At 42.0% G+C, this 21,807-nt stretch overlaps 1 protein-coding gene across 5 annotated transcripts in view; it reads left to right on the top strand.

The window, feature by feature from the left end:
* The window catches only part of DLGAP1 (DLG associated protein 1), a 788,387-nt gene that overhangs the window by 483,786 nt on the left and 282,794 nt on the right, over positions 1-21,807 (top strand). For 2 of the 5 annotated variants that reach the window (XM_027526322.1, XM_027526320.1), the window contains exon 1: positions 4,135-4,310. The exons of 2 other annotated variants lie outside the window; for them this stretch is intronic. In XM_027526322.1, the coding sequence (XP_027382123.1) occupies positions 4,236-4,310 (75 nt within the window). In that variant the 5' untranslated portion in view covers positions 4,135-4,235. Of the gene's footprint in view, positions 1-3,738; positions 3,855-4,134; positions 4,311-21,807 lie in introns of those variants that run through there. One more of the 5 variants, XM_027526319.1, reaches the window with a different exon arrangement.

Genomic DNA, 21,807 nt, shown 5'->3' with positions numbered 1-21,807 from the left:
TGTTTTGTGTTCCTCTTTTGTCTGAGGGATTGGAGGACAAGGAGGGGAGAAAAGGGGAGTGTACACAGAATTGTAAAATAAAGCCACCTTTTTTACAAAAGTCAACAATGATCTTTGGAATTCTGGAAAGAGTTTAATTAGTTCTATTCAGGGCTTTTTGTTATTATTATTTAAGATTCTGCCCCAAGCTGTTAGTTTGGAAAAATTGATCAACATCTTCACCATTGCAATTTTCACACCACAGCGAAGCTAATCACACCCCCACCTAAGTCCTCATCCCCCAGAGCACAGGGAGTTGGGGTGATGCCCTGCACCCTGAGGAGGTGGAGATGGAGCCAGTTTGGGGACCTGACAAGTACAGCTGCAGGGACTCAGGACAACAGAGAAGAGGAGGAAAAGAAGGGGAAGCATCTGCGCAATAAAATACAATTAGTGTCAGTATGTAAATCCCACACACGCAGGCCCAAGGCCGCTCCTCCCCTCTGCAGACTCCTGTTTTTCCTACTGCCCTCCAATCCACTGAAACCAGATTTCACCTGGATAAAAATATCAGGGGAAGAGTTCCTTTCTTCCCTACTGCCTCCCTTTAGATTCATCATTTTTACTGAGACACAGCGTTTCATAAGAGGGATCCTCACATTTTTCCTTTTCAAAGTGTAGGTTTTCTCTTCCTAGCCCTCCCTTCCTAGCCTTGTCTGTTTTAAAAAAGGTTTTACTGGAATATAAAATCATGACATAATCATTTCCCACTCTTAAGAATAAATGCAAGGAAAAGTCTTCCACCAAGACATTCATCTTTTTGGCTCTCTTTGGATCTCTTCTGACAAAGCTGACTCCCTTGGGAATGCTGCTACCAAGTTCTGAAAATATTCCAGACTGGCAGTCACTGGGTAGGGACAGTGCCAGACCCATCCCCAGACTTCAGAAGAGGCCACCATGGTGTGGATAGTTTTCACAAAGAACACAATATTTCCTACTGAAGGTGGCATCATTTAATTTACTATAAGGTTGTCCTCAGTTGCTCAGTCGTGCCAACTCTCTGGACCCCATGGACTGGAGCCCACCAGGCTCCTCTCTCCGTGGCACTTTCCAGGCAAGAATACTGGAATGAGTTGCCATTTCCTACTCCAGGGATCTTCCCAACCCAAGGAGCAAACCCATGTTTGGCAGCATATTCTTTACCACTGCGCCACCTGGGAAGCCCTAAAAGGTTGTTACACATGTTAATTAAGTGATCAAGAATCCCTAACAGAAGGTTAAAGCTAAAGGGATCATCTAACCAAACCTCTTCATTCAGAATATAAAAAGCTAGACTCAAAGAAAGGTAAAGGCCTTATAAGTCACACTGTTAATATATGGCAGAGGTAAGACCAGAACTCAAGACTCTTAGTTCATAGAAAAGACCATTGTAAATATTACAACTGAAAGCCTTAGAAATTCTTTAACCACATAAATCTCATCCACTACTGAGAATAAAATATTTTGATAAAGTATCTGTCTTGAAAAAGGATGTGTAATGAGACAGAAAACCTAGAAGAGGATACATTTTTGTCTATGAAGGTTCTGTGACTAATGGCAAAAACAAAATAAATTTAATTTTAAAAACTGAACCATAATCAGTAGTGATAAGATCAGATAAGAAATATCAAATTAAAGCGTTTCCCTGGTGGCTCGGCAGAAAGAATTCACCTGCCAATGCAGGAGATGTGGGTTCAATCCCTGGGTCAGTAAGATCCCCTGGAGAAGGAAATGGCAACCCGTTCCAGTATTCTTGCTTGGGAAATCCCATCAACATTGGAGGCTGGTGGGCTACAGTCTGTGGGGTCGCAAAGAAGTGGACATGACTGAGCCAGCACGGCATTCTGCACAAGACTTTCAAACTGAAAAAAAAATTTTTATATATCAGTGTGGGGACATAGTAAATGCAGTGTACTCTCCCCAACCAGTATGCTAAGATGAGTTCCTCTAAAGCAAAGGAAGAAGCTGGACATTCACATGGGGGAGGAGGAATGGGACACTCCTAAGAACTGGAATCCTCTCTAGCTCTCTTCTTGCTTTACAGGGAAAGGAGAATCTATGTCCTGCAGAAGCTCCTCTTAGGAAGATAGATTTAGCCAGCACCTGTCAGCTCCCATAGAATAATTTCACTTGTAAACTCATTCTTAGAAGCAAATTTGGGAACATAGAGGGGTTTGTTTCCTAGTCATATTGCTTTGTGAAAAAGTGAAAGTGCTAGTTGCTCAGTCATGTCTGACTCTTTGAGACCCCACGGACTGTAGCCCACCAGGCTCCTCTGTCCATGGGATTCTTCATACAAGAATACTGGAGTGAGTTGCCATTTCCTTCTGCAGGGGATCTTCCCAACCCAGGGATTGAACAGGATCCTCCTGCATTGCAGCCAGATTCTCTGAGCCACCAAGAAAGCCCCAATTACAAACTAATATTGAAACTGGATGTTCAGATGTGTTCAATTTCAGTGTCAGAAAGTTTAGTGGACAAAGCATTGAACTTTAAATAAGAGGGTTTATGTTTTAGTCCCTATTGGCCACTAACTAGTTGGTGATCACTAACTAGTGATACAGCTGAGAACCATCATTTCAGCTCTCCAAAGTCTCTTTCTTCTACTATAAAGTGAGGCACTTGGTTGAGAAGGCCTGGGATCTCAGTCCACATCTTCAGACACCTCAGTTACAAATGCAAAGCACTAATGAGAGCTGTTTTCAAGAGTTGTAAAGGCCTGGAGCTACCATTTATTAAATGCTTGAAGTAGATGCTTTTCCAGTGATATCTAATTTGCTCTTTGAAACTCTTATGAAGTATTTTACAGTTAAAGGAACTGCGATTTAGTAAATTAGATTAAGTCACTTGCCCAAGGACAAACAGCTAGTACATGGCAACATGGAGGGTCTAACCTGATTCATCTACCTTCAAACCTGGATTTCCCCATTAATCATGGCTGATTCCTGCCCAGACCAATATAACACAGAGGGAAGAAGCAGCATATACCCTCTGCCTGTTATGTAACAGAAATCATAGAGTATCCATTTAGTACCCAAAACACCTTTATAAAATTAGTATTAATATTACTATTTACTCCAGTTTTATGGATGACAAACCTGAGGCACAAAAGATGGAATTCTGTCTTCAGGAACTCATGGGTAGTAATTGAGACAGCTAAGACTTGAGTGCAGATCAGTCTGAGTCTATAAAGTGCTTCAGAAATAGAAACAAATGCATTTTTCTCATTTTAATATTTGTTCTATTCTGCAGCAAAGGTATGCATTCACCTGCCCTCCTCTGTTCGCACATGGTTAAGAATGCGTGTCCGTGAAATGTGACCCAGCTCAGATGAATGGCTGAAATGTTCCTAATTTGATTCCAGACTGAACACAGGTTAATATTCACCAATAATAGAATTCTAAATACTAAAAAGTTCTCTCTATATTGAATTATCACTCAGAAATTATTTAACTTCGGTCATTGCCATGATTATATAGAAAATGAGAGGTCTGTAGGTGTCTAGCCTCCGTCTGACACTGATTTAGAAAGAAAATACTGTAGCTTGAAATTATTGTAAGTTCCAGATAATATAGTCAGTTGCTTAGATGTGCTGCCTCACAAGCTGTCTGTGGTTGATTTAAAAAAGACTCCCTTTTTTCCCCCAATATTGTTATTTTTAAATGTCAAGAATCAGATGTCTGCTGTTTAGAACTATTGTACGGCTGCCAGTGACTGTCTGTATCAGAATCTGGAGCAGGGACATGGATCTGAAGACATTAAAACTGTTTAATTCTCAGTTGAGATGTGGTTGGCTTTTGTACATTTGGAATAGAGCATTTATGGCACATCTCAGGGTAAGTGCTAATCGTTAAGGAAGGGGGTCAGAGGAGTAGAGGGAGTTTTGGTTGTTGATTTGTTTTTGCTTTAAGAAAACAGAATTCTTGATTCTGTAAATGCCTCTTTATGTAAAACGTTGCATGTTGAATGACTGGCATAATAAGCTATTCAGGAGAGCAAGATTTTAGATTTCCAACTGTTAGCCTAAAAAAAAAGAAAACCTTCAAATTGTGTATTTTTGCATTCATCCAGCAGCAGAAACAGGAAAAAGGAAACAAAACGCTCTCCGGTAAAAGTAGAGAGAGAGAGACACAGGGGGAGAGAGAGAGAGGGAGAGAACGCACACGAGACAGACAAGAAAGCCAGCACGCTCAGAGATGAAATTTTAGGAGAACAAAATGATCGACCTTTTTAAGGCTGAGTGGGTTTCTTCAGTTTGTGTGCAAGTTTCAAGAAATGGAAGGATTGACCAGGTCTGAGTACAACTCTTTTATTACTATGTATTTGGTGAGAGTGTGTTGTTGGTTTAAGTGGTTTTTTCCTTTTGGTGGTGGTGGTGGTGAGTAGTTTTTGTTGTTATTTTATTTGTTCTCTAAACAATAGCTAGTCCAACTGAAAGGGCTAAGTACGGATGTGTGTACAGATGGTAAGAAAGCAGGTAGAGACATCAGATACCCACACATCTGTGTCTCCAGGAGGCTTCATGAAATCTTTAATTGACAGATGATCGCAGGTGCTAGGTGCCATGAGAGGATGTTGTGTGTCTGGTGGTTGAAATGTGATCTATGGTTTTCTTTGACAAGAATGGTGAATGCTTAACTGTTCCTTTGCAAAATTAAAATTTCTGGATGGTTGGGGGTTTTGTGGATTTTCTTGTGACTTTTTTTCCCTGTTGGTTAAATAAGACTCCACAAAAGATCACTGAAGAGTCATTCATAACAGACATGAACCCAGGACTATTTTTTTCAATGCAGATACAACTATTTTTCAAAATGCTGTTCAAGACTATTCAGTCTCTGCCCAGTGGGGTTTTCTGTCCCCTCTGAGGTTTTCCTTCCTCTTGTTTTAGAACAATTTAAATTTTGTGAAGTCAGTTTTTAAAACCTACTTTAGATGAAATGTGTGACTGTGCTGAGCAATTCTACTAGTGACTTTGGTTACTGCAATGTTTCCTTGCTGCCTTAAAAAAAAAAATGAACTAGGTAGATGATTTTCTTTATTTTCAATTTAAATTGCCTCAATAATCCAGCAAAAAAGGGGTGGGGTGGTTCAAAATTCTTGAATGTATTTCCTATTTGGCTTGTACAGTCTTCTCCCTATTTTTCCCTGGTCTTAGTAGAGATGTCCCTGTTTCTTGATATAATAGAAAATGAGGTTACTTCTGCCTGATCTTAACTTTTCACGTAGAATCAGTGGTGGTTCTTTCTCTGATTCTCTGTAATTCTCAATGTTGCCCACATCTCAGTATTGGGGCTGGGGGTGTGGACAGTTGACAAAACTCTGTGAGAAAGCAGAGGTTCAGAGTGAGTGGTAGGAAAAGAAAGATTGAAAAGAAATAGGAAAGCCTTCTTGAAAGTTGTTAAACTTTCCTATTCTTGGTCTGCAATTTGCATTATTCTAAAGACATTTTCAGCAGCACCAAAAGTCCTTAGTTAGCCACAGTCAAAGTTCTTCCCACACAGGCTTTCACATCCCTCAGAATCCAGTCTACTCACGGGAGGTCTAGCATTGGTTAGCAGGGTAAAAGACAACAACTAGCCTGTATCTCTTAGTGGCCAGAGGATTTATCTCCTCCTTCTCTCTTCTCCTTAGAGCACAGTTTGATCAGTTGCAAATTAAATTCAGGAGCCAGGGTAAACATTTACCATTCAGTAAAGAAAGACTCATCCATAATCTCTGGTCCATTTGAGATCATGCCTTTATACAACCTAACACAAACAATGACTTACAAATCGTAGAACACATTGGTTTTTTTGTTTTGTTTTTTGCTTGAAGTGTTATTTTGTTGTGTTGTCATTTAGTTGTGTCTGACTCTTTTGTGACCCCCAGGCTCCTCTTTCCATGGGTTTTTCCCAGGCAAGAATACTGGAGTGGGTTGCCATTTCCTTCTCCAGGGGATTTTCCCATCCTAGGGATTGAACCCAGGTCTCCTGAATTGACAGGAGGATTCTTTACCACTGAGGTACCAGGGAAGCCCCTGAGGTATTACAAGGGCCACTAAACATATATGCAGTATTGCCAGGCTGGCTTTGACTCGGTGACTAGATTAGGGTTTTTGCCACTTTGGTTTTAGGCTCAAAAAGCAACAACCTCTGTGTTGTAGATTTACTGTGCTTATTGATATGAGCTGAACCATGGAGAAATTCCAGCTTTTTTGTTCTAAACAGTTGAAATCAGAAACTTCGTGTGGTTCAAACTACAATACCTCTGAACAGTCAGATTTTTTTTTTTTCCTGTCACTTGCCAGGATAACTTCATAGAGAAATAAAACTTGGCCTTTTCAGGTCAAATCAGGTTACTATTACTGTGATGCAATAGAAGTTATATGATCTTACTATGATTATGTTACTTATTTGAAATTTTGAACCCGTAACTTTTCCTGTTGGATAAAAATAAAATGCATGTCGGACTTCACATCAAGCGTTCATTTATCTGCTTCTCACACCATCTTTCCTCCTCCCCCACCTGCAGGCTGTGTTCCTATTAACTGTTATTTGGAACACGTTAGGACATAGGAAAAATCATGTTACTCTATTTTTATAAGTGCATATTAATAAACTCTTAGACCAAAACCATGGTAAGGGAGTGCTTTAATTTTTTCAGTAAATGATTTATTCTCCTTCAACCCAGTCCAGTTTGCAGCTAAAAGGTAAAGATAAAGAGCTAATTACTGTTTACTGTCCCACAAACGGTGTAAGAGGGTTCCCTTTTCTCCATACTCTCTCCGACATTTATTGTTTGTAGCTTTTTGGTGATGGCCATTCTGACCTGTGTGAGGTGATACTTCATTGTAGCATTTCTCTAATAATTATTGGTGTTGAGCATCTCCCAGCATCACCCATTGGATGGCAGCGCCCAGTCAATGGACATGAGTTTTAGCAAACTCCAGGAGAAACTGAAGGACAGGGAAGCCTGGCATGCTGCAGTCCATGGGGTCACAAAGAGTCAGACATGACTTAGGGACTGAACAACAATGAAAACCTACTGTAGAGCACAGAGAACTCCACTCAGTGCTTTGTGGCGACCTCAGTGGGAAGGAAATCCAAAAAAGAGAGGATATAGGTATACACATAGCTGGCTCACTTTGCTGTACACCAGAAACTAACCCAACATTGTAAGGCAACTGTATATTTCATACTCCAATAAAAGAAAAACAGCGAATTACTTTTAAACAATTAGCAAAGGAAAAGGAGGGATCAGAGTGTAAGGAGACACTCAGCTCACTCCTTCATTGACCATGGCCAATTTCTTTTTTATACTGTTTTTTAACACTTTGATTTCTTGGAGAACACATGACCAAGGAAAGACCTCTTCTGATGCTCTGATCTTTTAAATTTAAGAACATATACAACTATATTTTTTAAATTGGGATTTTTTTTACTATTTGTTAGAATTTAGCAAAATGCCCTGCCTTGTTTCCATTTCTAAAATAAAGCGACTTCTAATTACATTCACAAAATGAGTTTTCTAGATAAGCTTTGGAGAAGGCAATGGCACCCCATTCCACTACTCTTGCCTGGAAAATCCCATGGATGGAGGAGCCTGGTAGGCTGCAGTCCATGGGGTCGCTAAGAGTCAGACATGACTGAGCGACTTCACTTTCACTTTTCACTTTCATGCATTGGAAAAGGAAATGGCAACCCACTCCAGTGTTCTTGCCTAGAGAATCCCAGGGACAGGGGAGCCTGGTGGGCTGCCGTCTATGGGGTTGCACAGAGTCGGACACGACTGAAGCAACTTAGCAGCAGCAGCAGATAAGCATATCTCTTTTTTTTATGTACCTTAAAGTCACTCTTCTCTGTCCATTGAAGCTTATACTCTTTGTTCTCCCAGAATTTGGAAACTTCCTACAAAATTCAGGCGGGGACTATCACAGAGCCATCCAGGAAGTAGAGCTGTGTGGAGTCTAGGATTACTATATGTTGTATGCATGTGTCTAGGTCCATATAGACACGTTATATCTGCATAGGCATTCCTGTAGCCATACTAATAAAGCATGCATTCATGCATATGCTTTCTTCCATCTCTGATTCATGACATAAGATCTGTTTCAAGTGTACCATTTCACAAAAGCAGGATGACTTTAAAGTGGGGAAACAAACTTTTCATGCATCCCACTAGAAAACTCCTTACCTCCCTCTTACAAGGAGTACGTTAAATCGCAGACCAGCAGTATAAACAAGTCCAAGGTGTCCTGCTTCCCTGGGATAAGGATAAACACCTTTCATACAGAGAGTCATCCAATAACAATGACAGGAAATGACTTCTGTTCCTCTTGTGTTTTTTATCCAACGTTAATTACATACTTTCAGGATTGTCTAACTCCTCCCTGATTTTACTCTCCAGGTCTCTAAAATATGAAGGTGTGTAATGAGAGACCCAGGAAGGTTTTATTTATTTATTTTTCAGAAAAATGACAGTTTTACAATAGTATTCCCAAAGCTCCTCACTGGAAGGCCTCACTGGTATTCCCTCTCATTCACAAAATCCTCCCTGGAGGGTGGGCATAGCATCTTTCCACCTCCCTATTTCTCACCTAATAATCCCCTTATGGAAGAATTATTTGCAGTTACTTAGTCCAACCCACTCCTTCTAAAAGTGGGGAAAATAAACCCTAAGGAGATGCCTTGACTAACACATATTAGTCACCTCATGAGCAGCAGGCTGAGCCTAGCAGACTCACTGCCCTGCTGCTGCCCATTAAGTCTTTCATATCTGTGTAAACCTTTAAGGCGCGTTTCAGAGGCCAGCTTATCCTTTCTTACTCCATCCATTTAAGGCAGTGAGGTCAAGGCACAAAGGGGCCAAGACCTAATCTGAAAGTTAGATTTGAAGCATGGCTGTTTCTTTAAAAGTTCACAAGTGATAAAGACAGTTGTTAACTAAATAATTACCTGCAGTCTGTAACTCTGTGGTTACACATGGCAGGGTAGGATTTTTAATGTCTAAATAAAAGAAATGGGTATTTTTGTTCCTGTTATCCCTGTCCATCTCTCCTGCATCCCGATGGTTTTATTAGGAGGAAATCCTGTACCAACAGAGGACAAAGGGAATAGCATCACACTCAGAGCCCTGGGACTGGGTTGTAAGGGCAACACACTTCTCTCTGGCATCTCCCATTGTCTTGGCGGCCAGTCCTCTTACCTCTCACCTCACCTTCCTAGAATAAAGATCGTAAGCATAGCTGAAACTGTATTTTCCAAAGTAATGCGTGTGTGTGTGTGTGTAATATGTGACGCATAGTAGAGAATATATAGGACAATGAGGCCAAGTATATTAAATCAGAGTAACTCTAGAAAATGTGAAAGAAATAATGCATAGGAGACATCAAAGGCTCCAGGTTGATCTCTTGGTCATCGCTTTTGATGGTCAAAAGTGAGCCAGTGTAAAGAAGATCTAGCTCTGAAGTTGGAAGTGCTGTGCAGAGCATTATCTAGTGGCATCCGTATAGGTAAACAGTAGCACAACGATGCCGAATTTCCCTGCATGTGCAGAGTCATATACATGTGTGGCCACTTACTCTGTCATTGAATATTTAGGCAACTGATCCTTAGGTTTGTGTGCACAAGTATCCCTTGAGGATGTCTATAAAATGAGGATTTGTGGCATCAATCCAAGAGCTTCTGATTCTGTTACTCTGGGAAGAATCCAGGGCAGAGGTCCATCTAAGAACCACCCTTCTACCCATACTCTAGAACTAGCAGACCAGATTCATCTTTGTACATACTGAAGGGGGCAGTAGAGTCTAACAAATGAAAACATGGACTTTAATGTTGCCACGGACTTCCCACAGGACTCTGGGCTCCCTCTACTTAGTACCTCCATTTTTAGATCTGCAAAATGGGCATAATGATGACTTTTGTGTTTGCTGAGGTCATAGAAAAATATTTCAGATTTGTGGAAAAAGTAAAAAATACAGTGTGAAACGTTTTGAGTTTTCATATCCTCAGCTGTTAACGTCCTTTGTTGCTTCTTCACCTGCTTCATGTACCACTTTTTCTTTTCCATATTGCTTGACTGAACTTTCATTAAACCAAGGTTAGCATGAACATATCTGATTCTGTGGGAAAGAAAAGCAGTTTCCCAAAGTCGGATGACAAGTCCATCACTGGGTAGATTTAAGGCTTCCTGCCCCAAATGCCAGCTAAACACATAAAGCTTTTGTTTGCAGATGAAAAGATCGCAAAGGGTACATCTTTTGACAGCTCAGCTTCTGTCAGTCAGGTTTCCCCATGGCTCCGTGTTTGCTGATAGAACACAATTTTTCTGTTGTTCTATCTCCTCAAGTTTTCATGTATGTTTAAACAAAACCTACTTTTGTTTTCAGATCTTAAGTCTGTCAAGACCCTGCTGCCTCACTACAGGCAGCTTTGGTTAGTCCACAGGGCAAGTTTACTTAACAGCAACAAAGGATGAGATAGTTGGATGATATCACCAAGTCAGTGGACATGAGTTTGAGCAAACTCTGGGAGACAGTGCAGGACAGGGAAGCCTGGCATGCTACAGTCCAGAGTTGTACATTACTTAACAACAACAGCTCTGGGGCTTGTCTAAAGGGGACTTTATCCACTCACCTCCTTTCTTGGTTCTCTGATGAGTGTTTCTACCAGAGCAGCTTCGATGAGTGTCATCTTCCACTATTGCTGGCAGATGACAACAGGTCCATCACTGTTTGGACTCATGTCCGAAATCCCTGATCACTCCTCTCCATTCTCAGAAGCCAGCTCCATCACAGGCCACCTGCTGGCCCCATTAAAGTCCCTTAAAAGATCCCAAGGACTTGTAATCCTTAGATAATTTATCTTTTTTTTCCCCTTCTCCTCCTCTCCTAACTAATACAAGTTCAGCTAGCTTTTCGGTAACTCAGGGGGTGTCAGTGCAAGTAACTGTCATTTGTTTGCAAATGAACTTGAGCTTTCTGAAAATTCTTCTCCCCATCACACTCCTCCAGGCTTCTCGGTGATTTGAGATCGTTTCCTGTGCTCCCACCTCTTGGAAGTATTTCATGGCACGCCGAGCAGACACTTTTAGTCAAAAATGCCTATAAATAGCTGATTTTCCCGCTTGCTGCCTTCTCTCTAAGGCTTTCACAAAGGAGGTGAAACAAATCCACCAGAAACAAGAACTCTCTGTGAGGGCTGCACAGTGACGTTTATGAAAAACCCGATCCGTAGGCTGACGATTGATCTGTAGGCTGACAACGGTCCTGTGGGTTGCTTCACCATATTCGACTTATCTAATCACTGCCCAGAAAAAGAAACATTTTATTTCATGCCAGCCGATCTCATGAACTGAACAATCAATCAAAAACGTCTTATACAAGCTTTCATTGTATTTTTACTTTCACACTGCGTTGTAGTTTTTTTTTTAAATCCCAAAGCCAACTGTTATTTCTTTTCCATTGGTAAATCCAGATCACCAATTCCTATGGCTATTACGGGATAGGAAATTTGAAACTACTTTGCGTTTCTCCTCCAAACTGTTATTGTTCACAGAGAGCATTTACCGTCTGGCCTGTCTTCTTAGTCCCCTGTGCTACCCCAACAACACTCTTAAATCTCCCAGGATTATGTCATGGAACCTCCTGGAAGACTGTGCCCAGCTAGGCAGGACCATAACACCAGCCTTCACCGACCTCACCGAAATGACCCTTAAACCCTTTTAGACACATGATGCTAATTATACTCCTTCCCTTCCTCCACACCTTACTGAGCAAAGGAGAATTGGGTTTAGCTGTTTTATTATATAATTTGCAATGGGAAATTGTCCCCAGACCATGCTTATAGGTGAGGAACCTGAGGCTCAGAGAGATTAACTAGCGTTCCCCAGTCTCCTCCATTGTAGAGAGGGTGGGGACACTCCTCACTTCCTTTTACTGCCCCCTCCCTGCCCCCATCAGGGTCCCTCAATCATGGAGCACAAGACAGGTGTTGGTCTTGGTGTTCTGTCTACTCAAGAAACTTTGCCACACATTGAGAGAGTGGCTGCTGCTGCTAAGTCGCTTCAGTCGTGTCTGACACTGTGCGACCCCATACGGCAGCCCACCAGGCTCCTCCGTCCCTGGGATTCTCCAGGCAAGAACACTGGAGTGGGTTGCCATTTCCTTCTCCAATGCATGAAAGCGAAAAGTGAAAGTGAAGTTGCTCAGTCGTGTCTGACTCTTTGCGACCCCATGGACTGCAGCCCACCAGGCTCCTCCGTCCATGGGAGTTTCCAGGCAAGAGTACTGGAGTGGGGTGCCATTGCCTTCTCCGTGAGAGAGTGGCACTGACATATAAACACCACCATGTGTGAAATAGATAGCTAGTGGGAAGCTGCTGCGTAGCATGGGGAGCCTAGCTCAGTGTTCCATGATGACCTAGAGGGGTGCGATGGTGGCGGGGATGGGGAGGTGGGGCTGGAGGGAAGCTCAGGAGGGAGGGGATACATGTTTATACAGAGCTGATTCACACTGTTGTGCAATAGAAACTAACACAACGTTGTACAGCAATTATTTGTTGTTGTTTAGTCGCTAAGTCGTGCCTGACTCTTTGGCGACCCCTTGGACTGTAGCCCACCAGGACCCTCTGTCCATGGGATTTCCCAGGCAAGCGTAATGGAGTGAGTTGCCATTTTCTTCTCCAAGGGATCTTCCCAACCCAGGGATCGAACCCATGTCTCCTGCATTTGCAGGAGGGTTCTTTACCACTGAGCCACCAGGGAAGCCCAAAGACCTTTTTTTTTTTTTAAATTAAAAAAAAGAAAATTTCTGCCACAAGCCCCACTCTCTGATTTTTTCTTTCTAGGCACTGGGCCTAATGTGGTTATGGTTTAGTCTATTGCTAAGCTTTCTAGAAAGTGCATCTTGTTGGGGCTTTCCTCTTTGTGAACTGAACACAGCCAACACAAATATGAGAAAGAACTGCAAACGACAGTGAGGCCAGTGCCTCTGACATTTTTAACCACGGAGTTCTTTGTTCATATAAAACAGAAAGTATAAAACCCAGACCAGTCCCCACTCTGTATCCGTGGGTTCCACGAATGGAAAATATTAGAAAAATAATAAATTTCAGAAAGTTCCAAAATGGAAACTTGAATTTGCCAGCGACTATTTCCATAGCATTTCCATTGTATTTACATCTATTTGTGAAGCATTTACATCGTATGAGGTGTTATAAGTAATCTAGAGATGATTTAAAGTACATGAAGATGTGCATGCTGCTGCTGCTGCTAAGTCACTTCAGTCGTGTCCGACTCTGCGACTCCATAGACGGCAACCCACCAGGCTCCCCCGTCCCTGGGATTCTCTAGGCAAGAATACTGGAGTGGGTTGCCATTCTTTCTCCAATGCATGAAAGTGAAAAGTGAAAGTGAATTTGCTCAGTCATGTCTGACTCTTAGCGACCCCATGGACTGCAGCCCACCAGGCTCCTCCATCCATGGGATTTTCCAGGCAAGAGTACTGGAGTGGGGTGCTTCCGTGCAAATACCACACCATTGTATATAAGGGACTTGAGCATCCCTGGATACCAAGAGCTGACTGTAATAGTCACACTGAAACAAGACTTTGCTGTTTTCGCTTAGTCTCTAAGTTGTGTCCGACTCTTTTGCAACCCCACGGTCTATAACCCGGCAGGTTCCTCTGTCCATGGGATTTTCCCAGGCAAGAATACTGGAGTGGGTTGCCATTTCCTTCTCTGGGGGATCTTCCTGACCCAGGGATTGAATTTGTGTCTCCTGCATTGCAGGTGGATTCTTTACCTGGAAAACAAGACTAGGAGAATTCAAACTTAAATCTCCTCTCCTCCCACCCACTGCCCTGCATCCAAGTTTCCCTCAAGGGCAGGGGGATGGGGAGCTTCCAAAGCACAGCTTGAAACCTGTTACCCATTCCTTTCCCTTTAAGCAGGCCTAAGCTAAGGACTTCCCTGGTGGCTCAGAGAGTAGAGAATCTGCCTGCAGTGCAGGAAACCTGGGTTTGATCCCTGGGTTGGGAAGATCCCCTGGAAAAGCAATGGCAACCCACTGCAGTATTCTTGTCTAGGAAATCCCATGGACAGAGGAGCCTGGTGGGCTACAGTCACTGTTTCAAGCTAAGGCAGAGTTTAATGATGCAGTTGAGGGAGGGGTAGAGACACAGGAATGAGAGGGACCAGGATGGAGCAGAGGAGAGGAGTGTGTATCCACTCTTGATAGATCAGATATATCAGAAAACCCTGATAAAGTCCAAAAATGTTAGTAGTTAGGTCCCAAGCTTGGTAATGTAATTGGCAGCTCTCCCAGGCCCCGACTTTCCTTACAACAAGTGATGGTGGATGCCACGGGGTCCTGACTGGCTCACAGTATAAAGGCACTTCTTGACTTGAACAGACAAGTTCACTTTCATTCCTTTTCCTCCACTGTGACCCAGAGAGAGGGACTGACTTCTCTAAGAACAGGCAAGCCTTTCAGTCCCAGGCCAGCGCTCTGCCCAGACACAGACTGGACATTTCCTCATCTTCATCCCATGCTCAAGGCACTTCCGTGGGATAATGAATGATGGCAAGGATAATAAGCTGATGATGAAGAAGGAGGAAAAACAGGGAGAAATAGAAGGACTGACATTTACTGAGAAAGTTCAGTAGGCCTATGCTTAACATATATTGTCCTTACTTCTAAAAGTTATATTAGGATAGCTATTCATACCCCCGTTTTACACAAAGTAGAGGTAATTAATTTGCCCAAGGTTGTGTTGCTGATGAACGACAGAATGGAGATTTAAACCCTGGTCTGATTCCACTATCTGTTCGCCTTCCACCACTCTGTGCTGCCTCTGCTTGGTATATACCTCTGATCTTCTCCTGAAGAATTGTTTCTCGATGAGAATTTGATGACAATTTTTTAAATTGTCAAATTTAAATGTTAAATTTTTTAAATGGTTAACTGATGAAAAAACAGATTGCACCTCTATGATTAGGTATAAAAATAAATCCAGTTTGGAAAGTCGTCATGTTAGAAAGCAAGTAACACATGAGGTTCATTTGCAAAGTCAGATGTATAATGCATTTGGAATAGAATATTATTTCATGTAACTGGAAAATTATATACCAGCCGATGGAAAAAGCCATCACTCAAGGCCGTTGTGCTCTTTTTTTTTCAGTGAGAAACAATACTGTTTATCCCTTGAGACTGCCAACCTGACTGTAGTTATAGCATTGTTAAAACACTAAAAGTTTATGTCCCCATTAGGACTATCTGCCCATTTAATATCCTTTGCTTGTATTAATTCAGAGATGTTTTCTTCTATAAAAATTAATGGCACTGAAATGATGAGGAAGGAAGCTAGGAATTCCCAAACCCAATTTCTCTCTAAGGCAGTGTGACTTTCTATTTTTGTCTTTTGGGGAGACCAGAAAGTTATCTCAAAGGCGTATTTGGAGCCAAAATTCTGCTGGGACGGGAGCTCCACACATCCCAAATGGTTAAATATTTGGGACGTTCACAAATTTTACTATTTGTTAAATTACCACAGGTCCAAAGGAAAAAATATGTCTCTTTAATGGTCAACCTTTAGAATGCTTGTTAATCATTTATATAACTGAGTTAAGTGGGCCATTTGGCAGGGGGTACATATTAATATATCTGACAAATAGTACTATTAGGGAATATCAGCAGAGTTTAAACTAAATTCCAATAGCAGATAACAAGACAGGATGGTCCAGCTTCTGAACTCCATCAGGATAAAAAGTGCCACGCTCAGTGATGAACATGGGAGTCACGGAGTCTTTAGGATCTTGCTTCTCAACTCATTTTGAACTCTTCCTCATGTATGTGTGTCTCATCACAGAGAATTCATTGTTTTAACAAGCCCTGATTTCATGCCCACTCCCTTTATTTAAGCCCAGATGAAGTTCATTTAAATTTATAGATACAGTCTTAATGTTTCAACAGCTCCCGCTTTCTCTTGGTTCAGTATTTTATCAAATATCCCCATGCATAAGAAGGAAATGTTATTCACTTCACAGGGACATGTAAGTAACTAAGAAATGAAAGAATTCACTAAAATTAAATCATGCCAATTTAATTCTCATTGATATTTGTAAACATTATATTTCTTAGATTCAACCAGCGATGATTTCACCCAGCTATCATAATCTACGGTCCCTTTTTGTAGTCTTGATTGCGAGCAGATCATGTTAAATGTTCTATATTTAAATGTTAAACAATACAAGGACAACCATTCTCAACATCTTTCATTCAACCAAGATTTATTTAGCAACTGTTTGACCCACACTGAACTCTGGGAGAGATGACTAGACTAAAATGGGAAAGGGAAAGACAAGCATGGGACAGGAACAAACAGATGGGGCTGCTGCTGCTGCTGCTGCTGCTAAGTCGCTTCAGTCGTGTCCGACTCTGTGCGACCCCATGGACTGCAGCCTACCAGGCTTCTCCATCCATGGGATTCTCCAGGCAAGAACACTGGAGTGGGTTGCCATTTCCTTCTCCAATGCATGAAAGTGGAAAGTGAAAGTGAAGTCACTCAGTCGTGTCTGACTCTTAGTGACCCCATGGACTGCAGCCTACCAGGCTCCTCCATCCATGGGATTTTCCGGGCAACAGTACTGGAGTGGGGTGCCATTGCCTTCTCCCACAGATGGGGCAATGACCACCAACTGGTGAGAAGAAGTAAATGGAGGCCATGATTGAGTCTCTAGTTGACTAGGTGATATGGAATTTTTTCAGAAATACTCAAGTTTCCCCAAAACAGAGGATACAGTCCAGCCTGGAGGCCAAGCCCAAGCAATTTAACTCTCTGGGCAGCATCTCAGGACAAGCAATGGTGTGAGAATGAGGAAGAGCAGGGTCAGGTGCCCCAGAAGGTGCATGGGAGGCCTCAGACCACAACCAGGCTGAGCCCAAGAACCAGGCTTCTGGCCCCAGAGATGGTGGGGCTGCCCAGGCCCCGGAGAAGAAATCTGGACAGACAGCGAGTACCGCTTGGGGAGGACAGTGAGTACCACTGGGGGAAGAACATTCTCACATTCACACATCATCCTGAGCTTCAGCAGTCAGCCAGCAGGATGGGTTCACCTGGATTCTGTGGGTGGTAGCACCATTCTGCACTCCCACTGAGAGGCAGTTGGGGCCTCCCTGGGAGACCGAAAAGTCCACGGGCGTGAGAAGAGCAGAGGAGGAGCAGGTCAGAAGATAACCCCAGGGAATAATGAATGGCTTTATCACACCGAAACGCAAACACTGTATCCCCAGCTCATACACCTGAGGAGGCAGCTGTTAGACTGAAAAGATTTTTTTCCCAACAAAAGCATCAGATCCCAAGCAAGGTGAAAAAGAGCTTCTTGTTATTAAAAATGTGTAACAAGAGGCTAGCTAAACATGTCAGGGAGAGAGCAAGGAAACTTCCCTATTAGGGAAATGAGGGCAGGCGGCCCCCAGGGTTCCTTTCAAATCAAGTAGCCTTGTTCTGTGCTGCTGTTCAATACGGTAGCCACCAGCCACATGTCGCTGTTTCAGTTTACAGTAATTAAAGTTAAATAAAAGGAAAAATTCAGCTCCTCAGTCCCCGTAGCCACATTTCTAGTGCTCAGTCCTCTCGTGTGGCTGGTGTTTACCGTATTGGACAACACAGATATAAACATGCCCAGCACTGCAGAAAGCTCTGTTGGACTGCATGGTTCTACTTGTTTCTTGTCTATTTTAATACATTGAGTGCTACTAGATTTGGCTTTGCCTGGAGAAGGCAACATCCTGTTGTGATGCCCCGGTGCTCAGAGGTGTCAGAACTTGCCAGGAATTTTCTGTGTGCCGTGTGAGAGTGAGGGCTGCCTGGGGGAACACCTGTTCCTCCACCTAGTCATGATGTGACATCAAATAACCCACTTTGCTACTCACATCTTCTAGTTCTTCCATGTTCTGATGGATGGATGCCAATGAGTTGTCACACCATTCTGGGTTGTGAAAAGAATCACCTGTTTAGAAAACAGGCAGTAATCTCATGGAATAATAACCAGCATGGACTTTGTAATCTTCTGTTTTCAGGGAAATGGTGTCACCAAAAACATGCTGTCTGGCCACATTTATTTACTCACCAAACTGCAAAAGTTGTATTTTCTCACATGGTTCCCTGAAACCAAGTGTTCTTTGGCCAATGTTGAGGGCTGGAAAGAGATCTCTTCAGTCCTGCAAGCCAAAAAACGCTGTTGTTGGCAAGCCAGTTGGAAAGCTTGCTTTCCAGAAAACGCCTTTATGGAAAAACTTACAGGGCAGGGCTCCGTAATGCAGACCCTCTGAGGAACAGGGTTTCCAGGCCCAGGGGCATCCCAGGAAGATTAGATACAGCACCAGGACTTCCCAGTAGTAGAAGTGATGAGCCTGCACATCTAACTAACTGATTTGGAAGTGATCCTACCTAGAGAAGACCATGTGGTGGGCTGGAGAATGGGGTGGGGTTTGAGGAGAACTTAGATGCAGGAAGGCAGGGCACACCCATCCACCTAATTCAAGTGCTCTTAGTCTGCAACTGTGGACAGGGTGTGAAGGAATGAACTTTAGGGGGTCGTGAACTCTTGAATTTAAAACATTAAGGAGGGGGGTGTTTGTGTTCACCCTGCTCTGGAGCAAAGTCCTTAGTTTTTAGCATGTCCCCGAAAGAGAATAAGGGCCACTAACAAATTTAAATTACAAATTTAAATATACGACTGAAGCGACTTAGCAGCAGAAGCAGCATGCTTTAAATTAGGTAGATTTTTTTCTCCATATGATCTGGCAGTCGCACTCCTGTGTGCATATCCAGAGAAAAATATAATTTGAAAAAATGAATCCCTATGTTCACTGCAGCACTCTTTACAATAGCCAAGATATGGAAGCTACCTAAATATCCATCGGCAGATGAATGGGTAAAGAAGGTGTGGTACATATGTAAAATGAACTACTACTCAGCCATAAAAAAAAGAATGAAATAAGGTCATTTGCAGCTATATGGATGGACCTAGAGATTATCATACTAAGTGAAGTAAGCCAGATAGATAAAGATATGATATTGCTTATATGCAAAATCTAAAAGAAAAGGATACAAATGAACTTGTTTACCAAACAGAAATAGACCCACAGACATAGAAAACCAACTTATGGTTACCAGAAGTGGGGGAGGGATAAATTAGGAGTTTAGGATTAAAATATACACATTACAGTATATAAAATAGATAACCAACAAGGACCTACAATAATATACTAAACATCTTGTAATAACATATAATGTAAGAGAATGTTAAAAAAACAGTATATATATAACTGAATCACTTTACATCTGAAACTAACCCAACATTGTAAATCAACTATATTTCAACAAAACATTTTAAAACAGTAAGTAGCTTTCTCCTTAAAAACTTAAAACTGATGACTTTCCTTCTTCCTTATAACATCTCATTAGAAAAGTCTTTCGGGTTACAACCTTAAGAGTTCTCTGAGGAATGTGTAGTTTTTAAAGAATTATCATTGTGGGTGCCTATTACCTGCAAGAGATAGTTCTTTGTTGGAACCTGGAGAGTCTACTATAAAGTAAAGCGTGTAATAGGATTTATCATGAAGAATTTTCCTGAGTGATCAAGTAACAAAAAGTGAGGATCTGCTGTATTCAAGGGTTGAAGCTGAGAGGAGAAGGGAATTCAAAGATTTGTAAAACAGCTGCGACTTTCAGGGAGTTTATAGTCTAGTGAAACACTGGGTAGTTAGAGAAATAGAATACAAGGAGAAGTAAGAAGCTGCATAAAGATACCTGAACAAAGAATATAAAGATTTATAGGAAGAAGAACTCCAACTTGAGGCTTAGGAAAGGGTAGACGGAGGAGAAGAAAGCTTTCCCCATTTGAAATGCTATATCACTGAAGCTTTGGTACCACTTTTGTGAAAGCATACTGGCAGAGATTTCTCTTAGCTTTTTCCCATTTTTACTAATCACTCAGTAATTTAGCTCTGTATCTCCCATGCCTAAATTAGTGCCTAACAGACATCATTTAGGTGTGGAAGGATGGATAAGGGGATGGATAGGTGGATGGATGGATGAATAGGTGGGCGGGTAGATGGATGGATGGATGGATGGATGACAAGCAGAAGAAAAGGAAGGCACAGAGAGAGGAAGGGTGGAAGAGAAAACAGAGTTCATGACATCAGCAGCCACCTCAGTTCAAAGTCTTATGGGGAAAGAGTTTAAAAACGTGGACATTTCTGTGGGTCCCAAGTCTGGGCACAGCCTGGCTCAGCTGACAGGTGCACTCAAGGCCTTCCAAGGCTAAAAAAAGATACCCGCTGGGCTGGATTCTTATCTGTAGGCTCTGCAGAAGATTCTGCTTCCAGACAAATTTAGGCAGATGGAAAAGTTCAATTCCTTGCAGCTGTACAAATGAGGTCCTTGATCTGCAAGCTAAGTCATATCAAATCTTTGATCATGCTTTGAATCTCTGCCACCCATCTCTTTGACTTTCTCTTCTGCCCTCGGCCAAGAGAAAAGAAAGCTATTTTTTAAATTTTATTTTATGATGATAACATAAACATAACATAAAGCTCGTCTTTTAAGGGCCTCATGAGATAACATTGGGTCCATCCAAATTAGGGGTTTACTTGGTGGCTCAGTGGTAAAGAATGTGCCTGCCAGTGCAGGAGACATGGGTTTGATCCCTGAGTCAGGAAGATCCCCTGGAGAAGGCAATGGCAACCCACTCCAGTATTCTTGCCTGGAAAATCTCACGGACAGAGGAGCTTGGCAGGCTATAGACCACGGGGTCACAAAAAGTCAGATACAACTTAGTAAACAACCACCACCACCACCAGATTAATCCAGCATAATCTAACTATTTTAAGATCACCAATTAGTAACCTACTGATATCTGCAAAGTCCTTTTTGCCATGAAACAGTGGATAAAGATCACCATAGCCAAAATTCTGCTTACCATAATAGTTAACAACAGAGTCCATATACATAGTAAATTGGTGAGGAGGGCACCTTTATTAACAACCATGCCATTTAAAGTTCATTTGTTCTTCTTCCAGGAAGAACAAATGCAACTTTGGGGGCAGAGAGCTGTGTTCAAACCCTGTGTTTTACTGCTTAAGCAACTTTGAGTGAGTTATGTAACCTCTCTCTGCCATGGTCTCCTCCTTTGTAATATGGAATTAATAACAGTCCTTATTATGTAGGGGTCTAGAGAGGATTAGATGGATGAATGTCATGCAAACGATGTAGAACAATGCTTGCAAAGGGACATTATATAATGCCTCAAATGTTATTTTTATTATGCTAATGCCTGAAAACATGGTAGTACCCAGATGAACTGAAACAAACCAGCAGATTTAAGAGGCATTGCAGAAGTTACTATTAGAAAACACAATTTCATTTAGTCAGGATTTTGATGAAATTCTACAGCATATGTACTCGTTTCCTATTGCTGCTATAAGAAGTTACCACAAATCTAGTGGTTTAAAACACAAATGTATTAACTTACACTTCTGGGGATCAGAAGTCTGAAAATAGGTCTCACTGAGCTAAAATCACAATATCCCTAGGGCTTCATCCCTCCTGGAGGCTCTAGGGGAGAATCCACTTTCTTGCCCATTTCCCAGCTTTAAGAAGTTCCTTGTTCTCCTTGACTCTGGACTCCTCATGTCATCTTCAAAGCTGGCAGTCACATGTCTGATCTCTGCTTCTGTGGTCACATCTTCTTTCCTGACTTTCCTGCTTCCCTCTTTCATGTATAACATGCTGCGTGCTAAGTCGCT

Source organism: Bos indicus x Bos taurus, chromosome 24 (assembly GCF_003369695.1).
Source record: "Bos indicus x Bos taurus breed Angus x Brahman F1 hybrid chromosome 24, Bos_hybrid_MaternalHap_v2.0, whole genome shotgun sequence".
NCBI lineage: Eukaryota > Metazoa > Chordata > Mammalia > Artiodactyla > Bovidae > Bos > Bos indicus x Bos taurus.
The sequence above is the reverse complement of the archived record's forward strand: the minus strand, read 5'-3'. Positions and strand labels throughout refer to the sequence as shown.